This window comes from Oenanthe melanoleuca, chromosome 12 (genome assembly GCF_029582105.1).
Source record: "Oenanthe melanoleuca isolate GR-GAL-2019-014 chromosome 12, OMel1.0, whole genome shotgun sequence".
Taxonomy (NCBI): Eukaryota; Metazoa; Chordata; class Aves; order Passeriformes; family Muscicapidae; genus Oenanthe; species Oenanthe melanoleuca.
The window spans coordinates 8827134-8848878 of record NC_079346.1 but is presented as its reverse complement, the minus strand read 5'-3'; the positions used below and the strand labels follow the sequence as shown (position 1 = coordinate 8848878).

The window sequence follows — 21745 nt, the reverse complement described above, 5'->3', positions numbered from 1 at the left end:
ACTGGAGTTTAGGAATCTTTGAAGATTTTGTGCCATGATCAGGTGCATGAATTTGCAGTCACAGCCAAATTCATGAAATCAAGATGAATTTAGAGGAGAAATAGTTAAGCTGATTCTAGAATACTGCCTTGCATAACACACATAAGATGTGAAGGGAACTCTGAAATGTAATGCTTTGTGGTGTGCATCATTGGAACGCAGCTCTTTCCCATACCGTGTTGCTTCAGATGTTTAAGATATGGTTAAGGCTTTCTGAAAGCCCCTGCAGAGAAGCCCTGATGTAACTGTGTACACTCACTGTATTCAGATGAGCATTCCTGCATTCCAGTTGACCGCAGCAGAAGTCTGTAAATCTTTTTCATCCTTTTTTAGAAACAGTATGAAAAAATTGCACAATGGCAATATGATTATAATTCCTCTGAGAGTAAGCTCAAACTCTCCTGGTAGGTTTCATTCTTAAATGAATGTAGGATATTCTCTGTCTCTCAAGTTAACTGGACTTGTTCATAAAGTTTATTTGTGTTTGAAACAAATAATTGTAAGAAGTGGTGTTCTAATGGCACTTGTTTGCTGGTTTTCATGCCATCCAAATGAGAGTACTTTAGCAATTCTACTTGTCCATCACTTTGTAAATTCATCTGGGGAATTGAGTGACTCAGTTTGGTAATGGCTCCAGATCATGCTTCTACTTTTTATTTGCAGTTGTGCATTCCACCACTCCCTTGACAGCTACCAAGTTTCTGTATTTCCATAGATTACCTTGTTCCAGATGCCTTTACAGACATGCAGAGCTCTTAAATTCCCTTCTGGTAGCTCTCAAAATCTGCTGCTTTGTGCAGGTGGAGCTCTCCTGGTTGGTTCTGCCTGAGTGCATGCTTGTCCTTGCCTGTGCAGAGGAGGACGTTGAGCTACCTGCACTCCTCTTTTCTCCTGTGTGGCTGCATTTCTGCCTCTCCTCTCTTCCTTCTCCAGGTCCAGTCAGGGAGGAGCCCCATTGCTGTCACCTCTGCAACTGTGCAGTAAGAAAATGCTTCTATGTCCTACGGAAGAAAAGGCAGCTGAACATTTTTTGTTAATTTGTCACGTAAATTGTGCTGTTTCTGAGGTGATAAAGAAGTTGTCTGGCAGCTGGAAGTTTCCTTGCTTAGGGCTAGAGGGATAGCAAACTGCAGGAACGTGTTGGGGCACTACAAAGCACAAAGCAAAGACCTCCAGTTTCGAGATCAAGTGCAGCAACCCCTGCTACTCACCTTGTCCAGACAGCCCTGTCTGCCTTAACCTGCAGGAGCGGCTCGCAGGAAGTGCTGCACACAAAAGAGGTTGTGAGGGCTTAGTTTAGATGTAGGGAAATTTCCCTCTTCCTTGCCTTCCCTCTCAGCTGTGTCATTGTCCCCCTCTCCACAGCATCAGGAGGCTGATGGAGAGGACCTGCTGGAGGAGGGCTGTCAGTCTGTTCAGCCTGGGCAACTTCTTGCATTTCAACCCCTTTGCTTCATCGTGTGGTTGTACATACATGTGCTTAGTTGCATTTATGATAATCATGAAAAATATCCTGAATGTATTACTATCCTAGTAATTCAACATTCAAAAAAGATGGAGGTAGCAGATAGCATTACAAAGATTTGTTACAGAACCACTCACTCAGCATCACTTTCGTGTGAGCTCTATGTGAGCACTCTTGGCCAACTGTTTGATGTCAATGCTCCTGTGTTACCACCCAAAAGCAGTTAAGGTGGTTGATGGTGTGATGTGCTCTTCTCAAAGGAAGAAATTACTAATTTACGTGCAAGTCATCAGAAATAAATCAGGTTTAAGTGATTTTTGTCTTTTTTCACTCAGTAGTTGCAGGTGTTTTACTGCTAATTTTTGGTCACCTGCATTTACTTTGAAATTGTGTTAAACTGGATTATCTGCTTTCTATCTTGTTAATAATAAAATGGGCTATTCAAAAAAGTGATCACGGCTCTCAGCACTGTCTCACCAAGCTTTACAGTTCTTGCCAGCAATTAGGAAGTAGATATTTGGGAGTTTCCTGAATAAGCATTACACACTTTTCTCTGTGATTGTAAAAGCAAATCTGTGATTATATTGTAAGTTTTACAAAATAACTTGTAAAAATTTATATTCCTTAGATCTGGTTGGGCCAATATATTGTTGGCTGCTGTCTTATTCTGTAAATATGACTACTGGGTGAACATCCACTGTATATGGAGGATCCATATACATGCAGAGCTGGGACATATCCGTATACCTCCCCATGCACAGCTGGGGCATGCTGGGTCAGTAATACCTGCATTTTGGGATCAGTGCATATCTTAACAGTGCCAAAACACCATATAGTGTGAGATGCAGCTCATCCAGAAAAGTGAAACACGATTAAGAACATCTTTTGGACATTGTTCAGCGTAACTGAGTGGTTGGAAGCCCCAGAAGGGGAGCTAAGGGTGGTGCTGCCTTTGGCTCTCATGATTGCTCTCCACCACTGTCCTACTGACTCAGACTGCTGTCTAACAGGTTTTGTGCTGGGAAAAGCCCATCTGCCAGAAATGTGTGAATTTGCTAGGGGTCCCAGAACCATCTCACATGACCAAGAGTAAAACTGGGCACCAGATCCTGGTCAAGTGCTACAACTGGTGATGTCTCCTAGGAAGATGTCCCTGAGAAGGGGATGTGGTGGGACAGTGCAGTGGGCCGAGCCTTGAAACCTGTCACAACGTGGAATATTGCCAAAATCCTGTAAAACTCACTGGATTTTAATGCATAGCAGTGATTATGTAGCTCAGTAATGGATCTGACTCTTGCAGGTGTTTTTGTCACCTGGTTTCTCACTCGAGGCACATCGGACAGACCAGTGTTTGTGGAATGCAGCTCAAGAGCGTTACACAAGCCTGGAGTAACTTCCTTAAGATGCAGAAAAAAATGCATTTGCATGCTCTCGAGCCCAGGCGCAAGGCTGCAAAACTTGCCAGTCACAAACCACAGAGGCCAGGTTGGAGCTGGAATAGCACTCGGTGATGGTTTGGGCAGGGGGGGAAGGGTCAAAACGCGCCCTGTAATGGAAAGCAGGGCTGAACCTTCGCGTGGGAGCTGCGGCTCCATAATTGCCACACTGTGTGATGTTGCCATGGCTGCCCGGGCAGTCCCTGCGCGGTTTCCTGATGTGTGAGAGCAGGCCGAGGCTGCCGGCGAGCGCAGAGCTGCCCTACGTGTTTGGGGAGCTCAGGCGTGCGCTGGCAAGCCGCGGTGATGGGAGGATCCCTGTGTGGGAGAGTGCAGGCTTTGAGCTCAGTCTCTTCCCCATCTCTTCCCTCCCAACAGATCAGAGAACGAGCTGTGATTTTTGCAGGACTTTAAAACACATTTTTTTTTCTTTTTTCTTTTTTTTTTACTTCTTTCTCGCCATTGTAAAGTCCTTCATTCTGCCTTAAGCCGCGGTCGTGCTAGGAGCCAGGCTGCAGTGTGAAATGGAGAATCCTGAGGGCACGAAGGAAGGCCTGGGGGGGCTTGCCGGGCCTGGGGGGCTCTGGCATGTTTTGATCCCAGAGCCTTTCGCTGCCTTGCCATCTGCATAGCCTGTGAATAGTTTTCTCTGGCACAGACCTTGTTCCTTAGTGTTGCATCATCTCTGGGAGAAAGGCCAGGTCCGGAGCCCCAGCACAAAGGCTTTCTGAAGCCGATGAAGCTTGTTCTGTGTGCGGAGCGTCTCTCTCCTTCCTGTCGTCCTTTCCATGGGATTCCTGAAGCGGCCTCCGTCCGAGAGCCCCCTCGTCAGCAGCTGCTTTTTCTCCGGCGCTTCCTGCACACCTGGCTGATGCAACGTCTGCCCTGGCAGCGCTGCCGGATCGCCTCTGAGGCCGGGTTGTTTGCCCCGGCGGGGAGTGGCCGGGCAGGCGGCCTCGTCACGTGGAGGCCTTAAATAGATGTATAAAGGACGTACAGCCAGACCTCGAGGCACAGGCACAGAGTATTTAGTGGGATTATGCAGAAATCTTTTTTCCGATACTAGGACTGGAGGTTGCAGTCCTGTTCTTGGCAGCTTGTTAGTGGTTAGCCTTCCCCTGGTTGTAAGTTCGGGATTCTGCCCTGTGCCAGTAAATTCTGCTGATTCCCCTTCTGTATTCAGTGACTTCCCGTGACTCTGGACTGTCTGAATTCTCATGGGAACTGTAATTCTCTGGCTTTGGATTTGATTCTAGTTATTGCCCTTTATTGCTGAGTTTCCCTCTGACATTGCATGTAGTACAGGCTTTTCTCTCTGAAATACCTTCAAAATGCAATTTCAAGGTCTAAAGATTCTTTCTTTTTTTGGGGGGTGAGCGGGGGGGAGATTGTCTGAAAAGCTTTTAAATTTAAGGTTTGTCTACTTAGGAAAGTTTAATCGTTGCATGGATGAAACCATTCATGTGAATACTATTGCATCCACAAGCAACAAAATTTAGAACAAGGAAGCGCTTTGGTCTGCTAAGATTAAACCTATGTTATTTATGTTATTTAAATTAATCTTACTTGATCCATAGCCATTTTCTGGTGTAGGCAGGTCTCTTAAAACCTGAAAAACATGGGAATATAAATGGATAAGGTGTGGTGAACTGAGCAGTGGTGATTCCAATATTGCTGTTCCTAGTTATCAGCCCCATTGCAGAAATGTATTGCCCCTAAAAGGGAATACGTATTTTACCTGCTTCTGCTTTTAGTCCAGTCTTCTTGGCATCCACTTCAATTGATGAGACATGGCAGTGTTTCCTTCCTGCCACCTGTTTTGGCAAAGACTTAGAGGAGACAGTCGCAGCAGTAACATCAGCTGCCACAGCTGGATTCACTGGAGGTTGGTTGTCAAACTCTTAATCTCAGAGTATCTGTTCTGAACCTTTTTGTTTGCATTTTTGTGACATACAGACATTTGACTGTTCTCCTTAACCTCATGGGAAAAGAGAGCAGCAACAGTATAGGACCAGCATAGCAATTAGGATGTATTCCCTGCACTGCAGAATAGTTTTGCCCCATTACTGTTACAAAATCAAAAGTTTGTGGAGCTGGAAGAGAAAAGGGATGTTTTTCCTCTTTCCTGTTCCACGTACTTTGATAATTTTTGTATCTTCAACTGTGGTGCCTTATGTGTAATCCTTCTTTTCTCTTGTATTACTATATAATTTCCAGAAAATAGGAGAGAACGGTATTTGCAAAAATAAAATGTAATAAATATAATAAAATATACTACTAAATGAAAAAATATAATTTTAAATGCTTCAGTGTTAGAAGAATTTGTCACCTTCACCAACAACTTGGAATGCTGTGGATAGAGCCACTGTAAAACAATGTTCTTAGCATAGAAAGGGGGTTCTTTTTGACTCTGTGGGATTTTTCTGAATTTCTCCACTATTTCTGTTATTCTTTTAATTTTATTTTCATGATTTCAAATTTTCATAGTGTTGTGATGTTTTCTTGAAGACTTCCTCTATTTGACCCTTAAAGTAATGTGGACTTTAATATGAAGTTCTTGGTTGGGATAGTCCTTTTTGCATTACGTTGTTGTCATTCCTTTAAAACATCATCTGTGTCACCTGCTCAGCACACTGTGTGTGCAGACCATGCAAATGCTGCCAGGTCCCTTCTCATCAGTGTGGGGTACAGGCAGAGTTCCCTGGCGTGTGCCTGCCACCTCTACATAAACATACCTCAGAATAATTTGGTTTGCCATGGATCACTGCTACTCTGTAATTTGCTTCTGCTTTCTAATATGGCACTTTTATGGAATTATCTTTACAAATGACTGTTCCACCAATTTAAAACCATAAACATATGTTGAGGTAGTTAGTAGTGCTTTCATAGAGCACTTCAAGAATAGTGGGAATTGTTAATCTGATTTCATATCTTGGGTGGAACAACTTGACTGATGCATAGGCCCATGGATACCAAAAGTGTTTTAAATCATCCATATCCTAAAAGCAGTAGTCTTGCCATTCCCTGATCTTTGACTCCAGCTCCTGTGAGTGTGATGAGCAGGAACAGGTTTCACTGGGCTGTTGCTTTTTGACATTTTACATTTTTAAAATGCTGTTACTCTTGTTCTAAGAGCTTGCAAGTGTTTTGTCAAGGTTCTCTAGATCCCAGAGAGCAAAGTGAGCTCTGAACCAAATGTGTACATACAAGCATTTCTTTTTGCATATGGCTGCACACATATAAACCAGGAGACAGTTTTGAGAAAGGCCTAAGACAGATAAATCTTTCACCATTGCGCTGTACTTGTCAAAAATTTGGTTATCATGGTATGCATAGCTAGTAATGAATACCAGTCTTGCCTGTTACTTTGATCCTTTCTGTGGTACACCAGGACTGAGTTCTTCCAGACCCCGTGGGATAGAATTGCTGTCTTGCTTTGTCAGCCTACTAGCAGATGATATATGGATCTAATGATAATAGTGAATACTTATATCAATATTTTATTCTTTTAAACTGGCACAGTTGTTTCCTTTCTGCTTAGTGAACCCAGCTTGTTTTCAGAGCACATCTAAGCATTTGTATTGGTAGATGGAGGCAAATTCAAGTACTTTTAGCAATCTGTTCCACAGTAAGTTGGAGGTAAATGATTTAAGGATTTATCTGCTCTGCCCCTGTATCTGTGTAGATGTCCTTACAGAGCAACATGTCTGAAATTCAGCGAATTTAATGCATTTTTTGACCTGTTAAACACAGAAAACCTTGTTCTGATTCTGTTTGCTCTAAAGGTGCTTTCCCTTCTGTGAGGATTTGACCTTGACATGAGGTTTGTGCGAGTACAGGCAGTGTCTGATTGGACTCAGGTGGACTGTGCTTATATTTGAGTGGCACTGGCTGATGAGAGGACATTTTCAGCATGGTAATGGAAGTTGTTCCTGTTTACATTAGATGTCCCATAGATTTTGATTATTCTGAAATTTCCAAGGGAAAAGATGAATGAAGAAGATCTAAGATGCTAACACTTGTTACAGTGCTCCACATGCTGAGTGATTTGCCACTGGTGCAGATGACAGTCTAAGTATGAACTCATCAGACCTTGCTGTCTCTGTCCCAAATGAGGCTGGTGGAGAGGATGCCAAAGGAGGCTGCATGGCAGAGCTGCTATTACCAGTTTTCCACCACCTCTGGACTGGCCTGTGGCAGTATGAGGTGCAGGAGAAAAAAGTGCTTTGAATTTGACGTGACTGGTAATGGCGTGGGAGCTTAAAGATGTGCAACTCATTATACACAGAGCTCCATCCTTTGTAGGTGACTTAGAGGCCCATTGCTGAGCGTAGAGAAGATGATGGTGGTTATTCTAGTACTAGGTATTCTAGTAATTCTGGGTTGTCAGAAGTCTTGAATCTGTTTCCAGTTTGGGACTTCAATAACTGGGGTTCTTGGGAAGTGTGGGGAGAGGTAAAGCAAGTGTTTGTCTGTCCTTTACTATCTGCAAACAAGAAGTGGTCGTTATCAGTGCACATGGAGGTGATTGCCCTGTTCTCCCTGCCCTGGCTTACATGTTGAAGTTTTGCATATTCAGAAAAAGCTTTTGTCAGTTTGTCACAATACGTTTGTACCAGTGTTGCCTTTTTATCTTTCTTGGCCATGCATGCAACACTGGATGCACAATGGTAAAGTATTTCAGGCCCTCTGTGGAAACAGACTCTAAGATGTACACTGACTCTGCAGAGGAACAGGATGAATCTGTTTCCCCCTGTTTGGTAACTGCTTTGCCCTTGAATCTGTGACTGTGGGAGGGCACAAGGGACATGTTCTGTTTCCCCTGAGATTGTACAGCGTCACCTGAGCAGCACCAAAGGGTGATGGAGTCTGAATTTAGGTAGCACATGCAGTCTGTGAGGTTGTGCCTGGAGTTTTTTGTCTGCAGGTGAATTTTTCATGATGCTCACAAATACTTTGTAGAGTCTGTCACCAGGTGTTGCACACTATGGGTGCCCAGAGGTGTCTGTATGACTGAGACACAAGTGAAAACAGGAACAAACGCGTCTTGAAGGAGGAAGCACTGGTGAGCTCTTTGACTCACCATGCTTGATTGTCCCTGTTAGTATAGACTTTTAACACCACAAGTAATAGAGTTTCCAGCAGTAAATTTTCTGCCTCTGCTTTATTTGTACATGGATGGCACTGGCTGTGGAAGTGAGCCAATGCAGCGCTGCAGCCGTTGCATCCTAAACAGTTCCAAAAATTAAATTCACTGTTACAGCAGCAGGTGTTGCTTAACCTTCGCATGGCCAGCTTAGATTTATTACAGTCCTTTTTGTCAGTACAGGATGTTACCTGAAATAACTGAATAGCATATATTCACAGTGTAGCCAAGGCAGCCGCTCAAATGGGTCAGTCCCTTGCAGTGTGATCTGCCCTGAGTGAGCTGGGGATCCCAGCTGGGGTGGCTGTGCGGGTGGATGCTCATCTGGGCTGTTCTGATGATGTTGGGGAAGACCAGGTATCTTTATACCAGTATGACTGGTTAAGGAGGCTGGTGTGTAGGTGCCTAATTTGGGGGGAAAATATCTTAAAATTCTGCATTTTCAAAACCAGCTAAATATTATCTACCTGCTAGGTCATCAAAATTCCCATTTCCATTGGATTTCAAGAAGAATTGTGTTGTAAGGGAGATAGATTAGTGCTGTGGTCTGAAGCTTATTAGATTTGAATTAAGACTGAATTTTAGTAAAACTTCTTCCATTGGCAGCAGAGAGAACTGGTTGTGATTTCTATTTCTTTTTTCCCATACAGTTGTATTTTTGGGGGTAGCGATAGGAAGGACCTTGAGGATTGAATATACAGGAAATTGGCCAGTTTGATGGGTGAACATTAACATCTCCACCCCAGCATTTTCTGTCAGGATGATGTTTTGCATGTTAGCAGGCCAAGTTTCATGGAGTCCAGACAATGTAGCCTGAAGATGATGTGGTCTTGGACAGCACTTGAAGTTGGCCTCAGCAATTAATTTTCAATTGTCACATTGTCAGAGTTTGAAATACACATAAAATAACAGCGCCAAACAGTAAAATCTGAGCATGGTGATGGTTGGGCAAGTATTGCTGGGTCAACACAAAAGTGAACTGGAATTTGCCTTGTTTAGCCTTTCAGTTTGCTATTTCGTGTTTCTCCAGTAATCTTCCCAAAAATGAGAGTTATCAGACCGTATCAGTGCAGGAGCATTTGTACAGTGATTATAGAAAGAGGGTTTCCTATGAGAAGTGGGTGAAAACTTGTCCCAGTTACTCCTGGACTGACCAGGTATCCTGTGACTCTCTAGTCCAGAAGCTGCACCTGAAATCCTCCAGTTCTGCTGAGTCACAGGCAGGCGGGAGGCTGGAATTTGTCCTGATGAAATGCCGGGCTGCTGCCAGCTGGGTATGGTCATTGGCAAAGGCATGAGATCGATAGAGGGAAAAACATCTAAACAGGTATTTAGAAAGATTACTGGGTGTGAGGGGAGGAAGAGTTTTCCGTGTCCCTTAAACGGAAGGATGCTTCAGACACTGAGAAACTTGTGAGTTTTACGTGACCTGGTTGAAGCAGGGATTGATGTCTGTAGCTTTTAGCTGTATTTTAGGAGCAGTTTGTCTCTCTTGTGTCAGTGTAGAAATCACAACTCTTGTCACAAGCACAAGAAAGGGTAAATAAGACACTTCTGGAAGGTCCTTTTATTTTTCTTTTAATTTTTTTTCCAGAAAACACACTCAAGGACACTGGGCTGTCTTGGGTTGGAGCTACTTGTGAGCTTAGTCCTGCCTGTTTCCTTTTTCATCTCCCGCCTCCCCGTGAGACCATTGCTTTGGGGCATAACAGGGAATTGCCACAGACCACTTAAAAATCTTTATGTGCTACTTCTGTAATTCACTGTATGCCTGTAATACTGTCTGAAGGATTTTCCATAGGGATGTATGCTGAAGAAGGAAAGTATTTCCTTGTACCAAGAGAAGTGGCCTGCCTTTTAAGACAGGAAAAGGCAATACAGCATGTAGCATTTAAACTTTCTGACTCTCACTCTTCATTTGCCCTTACAGTGAGTGTGTGTTTTTGTCTTTCTAGGGGTTTTGTGTATTAAACAATGGCTGGACTGTGGTGTCCAAAGGCAGTTCCCTGTGAGAAATTCACTACCCACAGGAGAAGTTGGCTCAGGGCCTCTCTGTAGCCCAGGAGGGTTTGCTGGCAGGGCCCCGAGATGCCGGGGAGCATGTGACAGCAGGCTGGCTTGTCTGTGCTGCCGGAGCCAGGGAAAGGCAGTGGAAAGTATTCAAGCTGCCCTTAAACTCTAACGTGTGGAGAGGGTGCTTGTCACCATTTTTCTTTGGTTTCGGAGCTACCTTTGCTGCGTCCAGAAATGCAGCTTTTCTCTGTGTTGGGTGGGGGAAGAGGTCTCTCGAGCTGTAGAATAATAGCTCCTTTATGTTCATCTGTGTTATTGAGGTTATTTACATAACGAGGAGCTGATCCCGTTTCACCTCCGGCCGCCATCCGACCTTAGGAAGGCCGCGTTTGCGGATTTCTGTGGCGGCCGTAGCAGAGCGCTGTGGTCAGCAGGGAAGGTGGAGCCCGGGCTTCCCCGGCACGGCGGCGGCTGCGCCCCGGGGCCGCCGTGACTCACCCGGCACAGGCGGCGCTCACAGCCAGCGCTCCGCCGCATGCCCGCGCCCCGCCGTCTGACGTGGCTCTGCCGTGGGGAGGTGTCGGGGGCAGTCGAGGCTCGCAGTGTCAGGGCTCACTGAGCCGCCGGTGCAGAGTCCAGGATGGGCCTCGTGGCCCAGGGGAGCCATCGGTGCTGTGGGAACAGCTGCTCTGCTTCTCGCACTCACCTGTGCTGTAGGCCTGGCAAATGCACATACAGACTGATCTCCAGGGAGAGTCTCAGCTCGGTCCGCCCTGGCATTGTGTACTTGTCCACAGAGATGGGATTTTGCCTGCAGCTTGTTTGGAGAAAGAGTTAGGAAATGCTGTTGGAGGGCTGTGGGTGAGAGGTGGCAGCTGCTGCTTATATGCAGAAGGAGCTGATAGATTACTGTTTGATAATTAGTCCTAAATTTACTTGGGGGAGGGGGGAGCTATCATTATCAGCTTTAAGGCAGAGCAGCTCATTGCATGTCAGTCCAATACAGTAAAAAAACCCCAACCCCCCCCACCAAACTAATACCATATATCTCTTCCCTGGCCCTACAGATGAAAATGAAGTAAAAATGATGTGGCATGTCACTGATGGAAATCTATTTCTGCTTTTCTTTGCTGTAAAAGCCTTCTTTAGAGGCATACAGGGAGACCTCATCCTGTAACGGAGATGCAATGCTTTGTTTCTACCCCGGTAGGTTTCCCCATGTCCGTGACGTGTTGGCCGAGGCTCTGCGGCTCCTCTCCGCCCTCGGAGCGGCCAGTCGCTGCCCTCTGGACTCCGTGATCCCCGACGGGCGTCATGAGCATTGCAATCCCTCTGGGAGTCACCACACCAGATACGTCCTACTCCGACATGGCTGCAGGATCGGAGTGAGTGTTACCCCACGGATGAGGAGAAAGGAGAATGGGAGGGTGCCAGAGGGCTGACCTGTAGGATTGGTGCCAGTGCTTTCTCCACTTGGGAGAAAGGGGCTGCTGGTCCACTGGCTGTATGAGAGATGGGCGTTAACAAATGCAGTGTTATGGAGATTGGTAAGTTTGACAGAGGATATGAGGAAAAGGAGGATTCCAGCAGTATGGGGCACTCAACCATGGGTTTTGTATCAGCTTGACTAGTAAATCTATACTCAAGTGCAGGCAGTCGTGCATTTGCTATACACAGGCTTGACGTTGGCACGGTACAAGTCAGCTCCTTTTCCAGCAGCTGTAATGTGAGGGATCAGTGTGCTGAACCTTCCTCTCAGTAAAGCCTGTTAGTTCAGACTGGTACCAGTCTTGTATGACTGATTTGTGGATATCTGTGGAATTTGACAGAGATGTGAGACAGCATCAGCCTGGGTAGGCCCCTTTATTTTGTTTCTGTCCCTGAGAGGCCCCTTTATTTTGTTTCTGCCCCTGAGCAGACTCCAAGGAGCACACCTCAGAGAGCATCCTTTGGAGTCCCCACCACAGGACCATGTGCAGGGCTCTCACTGGAGCCATATCTCTGAGGCCTGTTTGAGGGGACTTACAATTCTTTTAAAAGACTGCTTCTGCAGAGTCAGGAGCATTTCAAAATCAGGAAATACTGCATTGTGATCTCTTCTTAAAACTCTTGTTAGGATGATGTCAGCTAGGATGAGAGTATGTGAAGTTTATTTCTGTGTACTTCTACCTCCTGCTTGTCTGCATCCTTCTTTGAAGCACAGGCTGTAGTATCTCTTTACAAAAATCTACAAATGATGTTTTGGAGATAGGTTTTTCCCATGTATTATTTAAAGGTATCTACTGTGCAAATACCTGCATGTCAGCTGGATCAGTGTAGAACAGAAATTGCTCCAGACTCTATTAATTTTGATCTGTAAGAGCAGTGGGCTAAGGTATGAATCACTGTTTTTCCCTTCCATTTCACCCTGATTTGACTATGCATAGAGTTTGACTACGCAGTCATACTCTCTGCAAGACTGCTAATGCTCTTTTTTGTCTGTCTTGGCACTGGCCCCATTCTAGCCATTCTTCTTCGTGATGCTTCATTCCATCCTAAAGCCCACATTTTTACACGTTGTTTTTAAATGGGGAATCAGAATCTTGTAAGTCACTCATCTGTACTGGTTACATGATCCTTCACTTTTCAAGATCTAACATTTAGTATTGCTTGTCACCCTGCTTCTCCCACAGCCGCACTTTGAAGACTCAACATGCAGGAATTTTAAACTGTTTATGACAGGAGGAAGAGTGCTAAATAGTTTGCTCATGTACTTTGCTTTCAAAGCTGAGCGTGGTAGGGAGAAGAGCCAGATGTATCTGCGCATGTGTCTCTTGTAGCGTTTAGGAATCAAAAGGACTGACTGTAAACCTTCTGCAAAGCATTTTCTTTCTCCCTTGTAAGAAATTTTTAGGTCCAACTTGAGTCTAGGCTGGAGTGCTTTAAAAAAAGGCATTTGAAGATTTCTGAATTGGTTTCTCTGCCTGTTTTCTGAAAATTGGGAATTCCAGGACTTCATTCTCCCGGCTTTGCATCGATGTACTGTTATTGCTGAAGTGTCCTTCATGGGTCTGTTCAAAGTTAAGGCTGTCCTTCACTTTGCCTCTGAAACTTTCTGGTTTGATGCATAAAGTCTGGGGTACCTGAGCTTTACCTCTTACAAAGAATTGTACCTCTTACAAGGAATTGATTCCAAGATATACATCGTGAAGGTGGTGGGGAAGGTAAAAAGAAAACTAGCTGATCTCTTTACGGGCTGAGCTTTAGCATCTTCCCCGGCGCTGATACAGAGAGGAGGTGAAAATGGTGTAGGATGTTGCTGTTCATCTGAGGGTGACATGGAGGCTGCAGAGTAGTTTTGCTGTGTTAGTCTGACTGCATATTGGAAGGTGTGGAAGCTCCTTGGCGTGCTGCTGCTGAGGAAGCATGGGCCCCAGCGTTGTTGCCCCTGGACACCGTTGCACCAACAATCCTGAAGTTTTATTGCTAATGCTTGCGGCAGCATTGCTGGTATTCCAGTCTGTCGTTAGGAATGTGGGTGACTTGGACAGAGGACGTATCTGCTGCTTAGACTGTTTAGGCTCTTTTCCTTCTAATATTGAAATATTTCTGAAAGTGTTATTAAACCTGAATATGGATTTGACACTGTACCAATCTGAAAGTCCTAAAGGATTTTTGCAAAGGCTGGATTACGTGGCAAGCTCTACATGGTATCTTTTATTAAGAAGTATATCCTTTGAGAGAAATCATCTTTATCTCTGCTTCTGACAGTTTAGCTGGCTGTAGTCACATTGAAAACTAACTGAATTTATCATGTCATGCACCTAAATCCTGAGCTACTGAAGTATTGTTTGCATAGGTGTAATGTCTTCTGCTTTCTGCAGCTCTTTGTACAATAAATTATCGCTCCTTTATGTTGCAAAGACAGATCTACCTTACTCCAGAATAAGCCAGAAGCTCAGAGGTTGGTTCCTTAAGAATAGATGAGGTTGAGTGGCAGGGTGGGGCAAACTTCAGTGCAGCAGAGATTTCAAGAGCTAATAGGAAGTCCAAAGGGCAAAGGGTTACTCTTCTTGGGTGCCTAAGCACTGCCCCACACATGGTTGCTGACCATTGTTTGATGGTGCCTGTTTCACACTGACTGTGTAGGACCCACTGAGAATCCTGTGAGATCTCACCAGAGCAGCAAAAGTCCAAGGTAAAGTTTTCCTTTTCTGTATTTTTCTTCCCTGCTTGCTCAGCTCCATTCTGTAATTTTGATGAAGATTTCATATGCAGACATGATTCAGTAATATTCTGCCATATTTTGATACAGGCCCTACTTCTGATCTGTGCAGAGGTTATCTGACTTGTATCTTCTACTTTAACAGCGTGTTTCCTTGCTGGTGTTCTGTCTGTAGCCTCATTATCTAATATCCCCTGCATTGAATTGCAGCTGTCCCTTCTCCGAGTAGGGTTTCTGCATCTTTCTGCTGAGGATATATCTTTGATTTTTAGCTAGTTTTTTTCACCACCCTGTGGTGGAAGAGTGCATTGTACCTCAGCAGCAGATTTCCTGTTCTGCTTATTGCAGGGTGCTGTATAGAAAACACAGGGTGAATCTGATCTGTCTGTGGCCGTTGTCTGACCAGGTCATGGATTTTGTTGTCTCTTTGTAACGGGAATCTCCAGTTCCTGGTAGTTTCTGTCAGGATAGCTGCTGTTTTCATGCAGGTTTTATCACAGGATGTTGGACTTAGTAACAATTGGTGTCTGAGGGAGAGAGAAACAAGCGCAGGTGCAGGAAAGCTGCTTAGCTGCAGTTGAAATAAGCTGTTGCAGAGATAAAATGGCAGTACTGTTCAGTGGGTTTGAGATTAGGCTAGCTGGGTTCAGATGCGAGTGCTGAACTAGACCCAATTTCCTCAACAATAAGGAAACTGAGCTTCTTACATGCCAATTACCTTTTTAACTTCCGAGACTGAGACCTAGTTTAATGAGCTATATAGGGTGGCCCTTACTCAGTTCCTTCCCTCTGAAAGCAGGTTCATCCTGTACAGCTTCTGCACACATGATGCTTGGTGAAACACATGACACCACCTCGATTTCATGAAGTTTCTGCATTTTGAGCTCATGTGTTGAATAGAAAAGAGCAGTGAAATACTGGCACTAAAAAAAATTATGTTGTATTGATGGGTTTTACTTCTGGCCCTTTCTGCAGCCCAGAGTCTGTGGAAGCTAGTCCAGCTGTCAGTGAGAAGAATGTGTACTCCAGCCACGGCTATGGGGCCACCCAGAAACACAGCTATCGCGGGCTGCCTTACGCAGTGAGTACTCTCTCTGCAGTGAATCAGCTCTTTACTGTCTACTTTTTTCTCCTTGTTCCGTAGTTCTTTGCCTATTAAGCCTTAGAAGTTTTGGCTTATTTATTAGGGAACACGAAGTTAGAGCTGAGTTCTGCCGTACGTTTTTTATTTCTGTGTTTATTGTTTGTGAAGTCTTGCATACTGTACAGCAAGCTTTATTAGTGTTCTAGGTGATAGATTTTTAACTGAATGAATTATATTAATGGAGTGTGAATATATATGAATATGTAATATTTTTCTGGTAATTTTATGTTCTATTTGGTATATTTATACTTGTTTCAACTGCGCAGATTTTCACAGTGGTAACTTCAAACAATGAGAATCAAGGAACAGTCAGGAAAAGTGGGAGCATGGCTTGAAGCTGTGGGATAAAAAGGGTGTCACAGAATCACTGAGATTGGAAGGGGCCTCTTGAGATCACACAATCCAACCTCCCTGCTCAAGCTGACTCTGCTTGAGCAGGTTGCTCAAGACCATGTCCAGTTGAGTTTTGATTATCTCAACAGACAGAAACTCTACATCTCAGGGCAGCTGGTTTCACTGTTTAAACACTTATGTCATCTCAGATTATTAGCAGTACAACAGTTAATGTCGAAATAGCCTGGTTGTTTTCATAGGTTTTGAGCTTAATTTATTGGTGCTGAAGGAAATAATTTACATGTTTCAGAGCTATTACTGTACCTTCTTGGTAGGTTGAGGAATTCAGGCTATTGTTTTACACCAGTTAAATATTAACCTGGGAACTGTGGATTTGGGACTTCAGTTTCTAGGCATCATATCTTCACATTAAAAGTAGTACTGCAAATACTCATTTTCAGGATCATAATTATGGAGCCCCTCCTCCTCCAACGCCTCCAGCCTCTCCTCCTGTCCAGACCATAATACCTCGTGCAGAACTGAATGGCCTGCACTCGCCTGATGAGGAGAACTCCGGGGATAGTGAGAGCTCCTCAGAAGGAGAATCAATTCCCACTTGGTGCCATTGCAGTGTCTCCCAAGATGGTTTCCTCCTCAAGTGTGAAAAGTGCAGGTAAGCTTTGGTGCAGTGCAGATCTGGGCTGCTCCTTGTATTGACTGCTCTTACCAAACCGTGTCACCTTTGGGCTGTGGGACAGACTTCCTTTTGCTAACTGGAGCGTTCTTTCCAGTGCTTTACCCAGTATTGACCCTCCTCCTTTGCGTTGTCAGCCTGACAAGTGTTGGTGGCACCAGGAGTGGAGATGAGGATGTTAAATCGATGTTCTTATCATCCTGGGCCCCACTGAGGGCACGCATCTTGTGACATCCTGTTGAATTTCAAGTGACTTTACTCCTACAAACCAGCTTCAATTGTGCATTCTCCTTTGGCAGAGGAATGAGCAGGGGGAAGGTGATCAGACTCCGCCGCCGGAAGCAGGACAACGTGTCAGGTGAGTTTGAGGTTATAATTCTGATAATGGTGAGTTTTATTTTCTTTCCACAAGACCTTTGTCTTTTGGATGCTGTAATCATCTAGCTCTGATCAGTGCCAGCTAATGTTCTTTGCCTCCCAACCACTGGGATTTTCTCCTCTCCTTACGCTTCACCTCAGTTAGCTCTAGGCAAAATCAGATTATCTTGTGAACAGAAAATGAGAATTTTCATCAGCGCCATTCTGTGATATATCAGAAGTTTGGAACACCTGTTCCCAGTTTGGGTGGGAAAACAGAGGTGGTATTAGTTCTCTCAGGGAAGAGCTGTGCAGGGGCGACAAGTTGTCCTGGTGAAAATGGTCATAAGTGTAAGCTGTGCTCTCAGGGATGAGAAGCTGTTGCTCATGAAGCACTTGTCTCTCTAGGCGGGGACAGCAGTGCCACTGAGAGCTGGGATGAAGAACTCTCTCCCTCCACAGTGCTGTATACGGCCACTCAGCACACGCCGACCAGCATCACGCTGACTGTCAACCGCGTCCGCAGGAGCAAACCCAAGAAGAGGAAGAGGAGTACGGAAAAGGCTCGTGCTGCTCCAAAGACCAAAAAGATCAAGGTATGTGGAGTGAGACGACGTTGCTGCAGTTCCTGCCAAATGCTGTGCAGAGTGTTGTTAGGAGCAGGTTGACTAGCTGGCAGTAGACAAGAAATTTTTGTTCTGTCAAGAATTGCTCTTTCAGGTGTAATAATGGGACGCCTTGTATTTGTGACCTGCTCGGGTACGTGGCTGTTGGTTTAAAAATTACCTTGCTGGAACTCCACCCTTGTTTCCCAATGCTGTCCATTCATGCTCAGCGCATGGACTCAATTACATATTTTTTCCTTTTGCTGTATTAGGATTTGGGGAAATAGCTTTTGGAGCCTGGCTGTTTGTGGGAAAGGGTCAGTCTGTGAATAGAAGGAAAAATGAAGGGGGCATGGTATTTTTTAGCAGGCTTTGTTGAGGAATTTTGGCTGCAGAGCTTCTTGGCACTGTTCTTCAGGGACAGAGTGCCTGTGTGGAAAACTATGTAGGTAGTGATGAACTTTTGTTGAGGGATGGCTTTACTGTCTTGTTTGTGAGGGTTTGGGGACTGAAATAATTTTGAATTGCTTATATTGGAATGAAAATGTGTGAGCAGCTGGTTCTTTCCCATCATCTGCCAGTTTTACCATGATTTTCCACAGGTTAGGTTTTCCTTGAAGTTCTTCTGGTAGGCACTGATTAAATAGAACTCTGAGGGCAGGAGCTATGTGAGGTCTGGAGAGGTTATTTTTTTTTGTTGTGAACCACCTTGATTCTATTGCTGGACCTTTCTTGTATCAAAGCAAGTGGGGTTAGTTGGGACAGTTTGAGTTTTGATCTTGGCATTTTTACTAAGTTTGAGGCATGCTTTTTTAGTTCAGAAATCCTGGCCATCAAGCTTTTCAGCAGTTTCCGCTTGATTTGCATTAGAGTCTCTTTTTGTTCAGGTCCACTGTTTCTTGTGTAGGTTTTCCTGTAATTCTTGCTATATTTTATTAAGGATTGGAATAAGATTTTGTGTGGGAAAATTCTGGGAAAATTCTTAGGAAATTTGTAATACTTTGTTTTTTCTCCTTTCCTGGGGGACAGGCTTTTCGAGAGGGCTCACGAAAGTCTCTGAGGATGAAGGTGAGTAGAAATTACAACCCTCTGTAATGGTGGTGGGGTTTTTACCGCTTTATTTTGTCTCTCTTTTGATTTGCCTGGGGAATTCCTGATTGTGGGGCCAGCCTTGTAATAGACTCTAGCCTTGCAGTGCACCACAAGGAGGCCTATTCAAAAGGGTATCACAGGAATTGCCCCTTGAACCTTCCATTTGCTTCTGATAGCTTCCAGTCAGATAATGCAATCCAGTTCTGAGAGGTGATTGATTCATGGCACTTGGGAGTGGGGTGTTTGATGTAAGGGATGTAGAACTGGTTGTGGCTGCTCTTCTGTGAGGGCAGTTATTGTTTGATTGCATCAAAGCTATTTCAAGCTTGGACATCAAAGTAGTTCACAAGTTTAATATTGGGAATCCCTTATAGTGCTGCCTTGTTTCTCTCCACATCGTCTTACTAGAGATGAATGGGACAATATATTTATCTCTGACTTCCTGCAATGGTGGTAGGTGTGACTATGGAAGGTTATTTGACAAAAAAGTAGACTTGAACTGTGAGCTGCATTTGTTTCTAGACACAAAAGAGGTGCCCTAAGGTTTGCTCAGTTCCACCTGACTCCAGTCCTGCAGCTGGCAGTGGCTTCTAGCAGGTGGCTCAGAGGAAAGAGGACAATCCTGTGTTGTCCCTATGCACCATCTCCATAGTATGCAAGTGACTTGAGAGGGTAAAAATGCATGAAACTCTTACTGGTTTTAATATATATGATTAAAATAATGATTGCTCTTCACTTGTCCTTGTTACTAACATCTCAGTGTCATATGTGTCTCAGTGCTTTATGAAACCAGTTGAGTTACTGAGCTCTGGAGTATTTGTTAAACTACTTCAACTACTGCCAAGTAAAGAGTGACGCTTAAGTATTTTTCTTTCTACCAGCTTCTGTTTTCCCATCCTTTACAAGACAGTCTAAACGGATTACCTGATTTTGCCCTCTCTTCTTTACTCTGCTTAGGACTTGCAGTTTTAACCCTCTGGGTATTAGCTTATGTTCTGCATTCAGTTTCTTGAAACTCTGGTGACCATTTAGCTAGAAGGTTCAGGATTATTTTTGGATTAGTCACTGCAAAGATTGAGATGCAGTCAGCAACATCAAGCCATGAGTGAGTTGACTGTAGGACAAGTCTGCATGAGATTTATTTGCCTTTGTGTATTCTGTGCCTTTGCTTTTTAAATGTACTTAATTATTTTTCCAAAGTGGCTTGAATTATTTTTTCTAGCCATATTATGCTAGCCTGGTTTTATTTTATAAAGAAGTGTCAAGTACCAACTTTCAAGAGGTTAGTTCTGCACAGAAATCTCTGTAGATTTCTAAGTGACACTGTTGTACAGTGTTCTGGAGGATGCAGATGCTGAAAAATGTGTCCTCATAACCAACAGTTACATAGCTTGGAACAGATTTGCCTTTTTTTGTAGCTTATTCATGTGCTTGGAGCACTGTGGATAGGTTTTCCTGCTATGTACTATCCATTCATTCTTTGCTGTTTGGTGCAGAATTCTCCTTCTGAAGCACATGCCTTGGATGAAAACACAGCTGAAGGGTGGGAGAATCGGATACGCCTCTGGACAGACCAGTACGAGGAAGCCTTCACAAACCAGTACAGTGCTGATGTGCAGAACTTGCTGGAACGTCATCTAAACTCTAATAAAGACTATGTGGGCAAAACTGCTATGCTGGACACAATCAACAAGACAGAGCTGGCCTGCAATAATACTGTTATTGGGTCCCAGATGCAGGTAAGAACAAACAGGACAGAGGTGGAGTGGGTCAGGGCATGGGTGAGCAGTATGGTAGCTCAGACCAACAGGCACAGGTTTGATACATAGTGAATCAGAAATGATGCCAGTACAGAGAGAGATTCACAAATATTTGCATTAGACCAAAACAGTGTTGCTAAGCTGGGGATATTTTGCACATTTCTGGGATGTGGGTAACAGGTATTTTGCCATAATACTTTGGTCACTGAATGGCCTGAGGCAGAACCAGATCTGTCACTTGCTGGAGATAGGAAATTTCCTGCTTTTGTGCTTTGTTTATTTTTTTATTTCTCAACTCATGTTGCGTGGAAGGCTATTTTAAAGAACCTTTCAACATTATTTCAATATTTTGGATTATTTGGGCTCTTGTAACTTCCAAATACTGCACAACTACAATTGATTTTAGGAAGCTGATCTCTCCCTAACTTTCCAGCTATGAGCAGTGGTTGGTGTCTTGCCATCAAACAAGCAGAAACATGAAAACAATGTGTTTGTATGGTGTATGTCCTCCCCACTCACACTCTTCTTAGCTGTTGTTTCATCTTACCTGTGCTTCATTGAGCAGAGCATAGCATTCCTTCACAGTTCAGGCTTTTCCGGGTCTTCTTTGTTCAAGAGAATGGAGATAGTTGCCTCTGAAAGGGGGTCTCCAAAAGAGAAGTGGGGCACTTCTTCTGTATAAAGGGAGGAAAGTCAGAAACCTGAATATCAGGTATATGTTTGTGCTTGAATCATTCTTGTTTATATCAGCTGACTCATTCAGTGAAGTTCATGTGCTCCCTCCCACCTTTCCCTGCTTTCATGCAGGTGAAGCATTTCAGGCAGGGCACAGATACTGGCAGTAAGGGAGAGTGCAGAAAGAGAACTTTGGACCAAGCTTTCTTGCATGCTTTCCTCTGGTTCTGCAATAAATAAGATTTCTTTGCCGGGGGGTGCTAGGGAGAAACACTTCTTGCTGGCTATGTGAGTAGCCTTTCTAAATAGAGCAGCTGAGGAAAAAAGCAGAGAAGAAAAAGTTCTGCTTCTCTAGAAATCTTAATCTTTTTTGAGACTAAATGTAACCAATTCTGTCTGCCTCACATGGGTTTTAGGAAAAGTCCTGAAATAGTAATAAAACACATGCTGTATTTCTTGATACGTATAGAGCACAACACAAGACTATAAAAGATACCATACATAAATTTACTTGTTCTTTTCATCCTCTCAACCTCTCCCTTCCCAGTACAGACATAGGTTTTCCCATAGGAAAATGTGGCCCGCATTCCAAATCAGAAGACTCCAAATGCGATACATACCAAACAAGCAAAAAAGTAGGAACTTGAAAAACTTCATACTGAGCTGTAGTTACTGTAAACAAGGTGTTGGTAGGTACTTCTCATTGCACATGCTGGGGAGGTGTCAGAGGACTTTGTGGCTTTGTAGTTTCTCTTGGACACTGAGGAAAAACCAGGTGGCTG

At 44.1% G+C, this 21745-nt stretch overlaps 1 protein-coding gene across 3 annotated transcripts in view; it reads left to right on the top strand.

Annotated features, from left to right (window-relative positions):
• SETD5 (SET domain containing 5) overlaps nucleotides 1-21745 on the top strand; it is a 63750-nt gene that overhangs the window by 13882 nt on the left and 28123 nt on the right. The window contains exons 2-8 of one of the 3 annotated variants that reach the window (XM_056501265.1): nucleotides 11310-11484; nucleotides 15279-15384; nucleotides 16242-16453; nucleotides 16774-16832; nucleotides 17294-17427; nucleotides 18466-18504; nucleotides 20025-20267. In XM_056501265.1, coding sequence (XP_056357240.1) covers nucleotides 11414-11484; nucleotides 15279-15384; nucleotides 16242-16453; nucleotides 16774-16832; nucleotides 17294-17427; nucleotides 18466-18504; nucleotides 20025-20267 — 864 coding nt within the window. In that variant the 5' untranslated portion in view covers nucleotides 11310-11413. Of the gene's footprint in view, nucleotides 1-11309; nucleotides 11485-15278; nucleotides 15385-16241; nucleotides 16454-16773; nucleotides 16833-17239; nucleotides 17428-18465; nucleotides 18505-20024; nucleotides 20268-21745 lie in introns of all 3 variants that reach the window. The other 2 variants (XM_056501264.1, XM_056501266.1) reach the window with 2 other exon arrangements.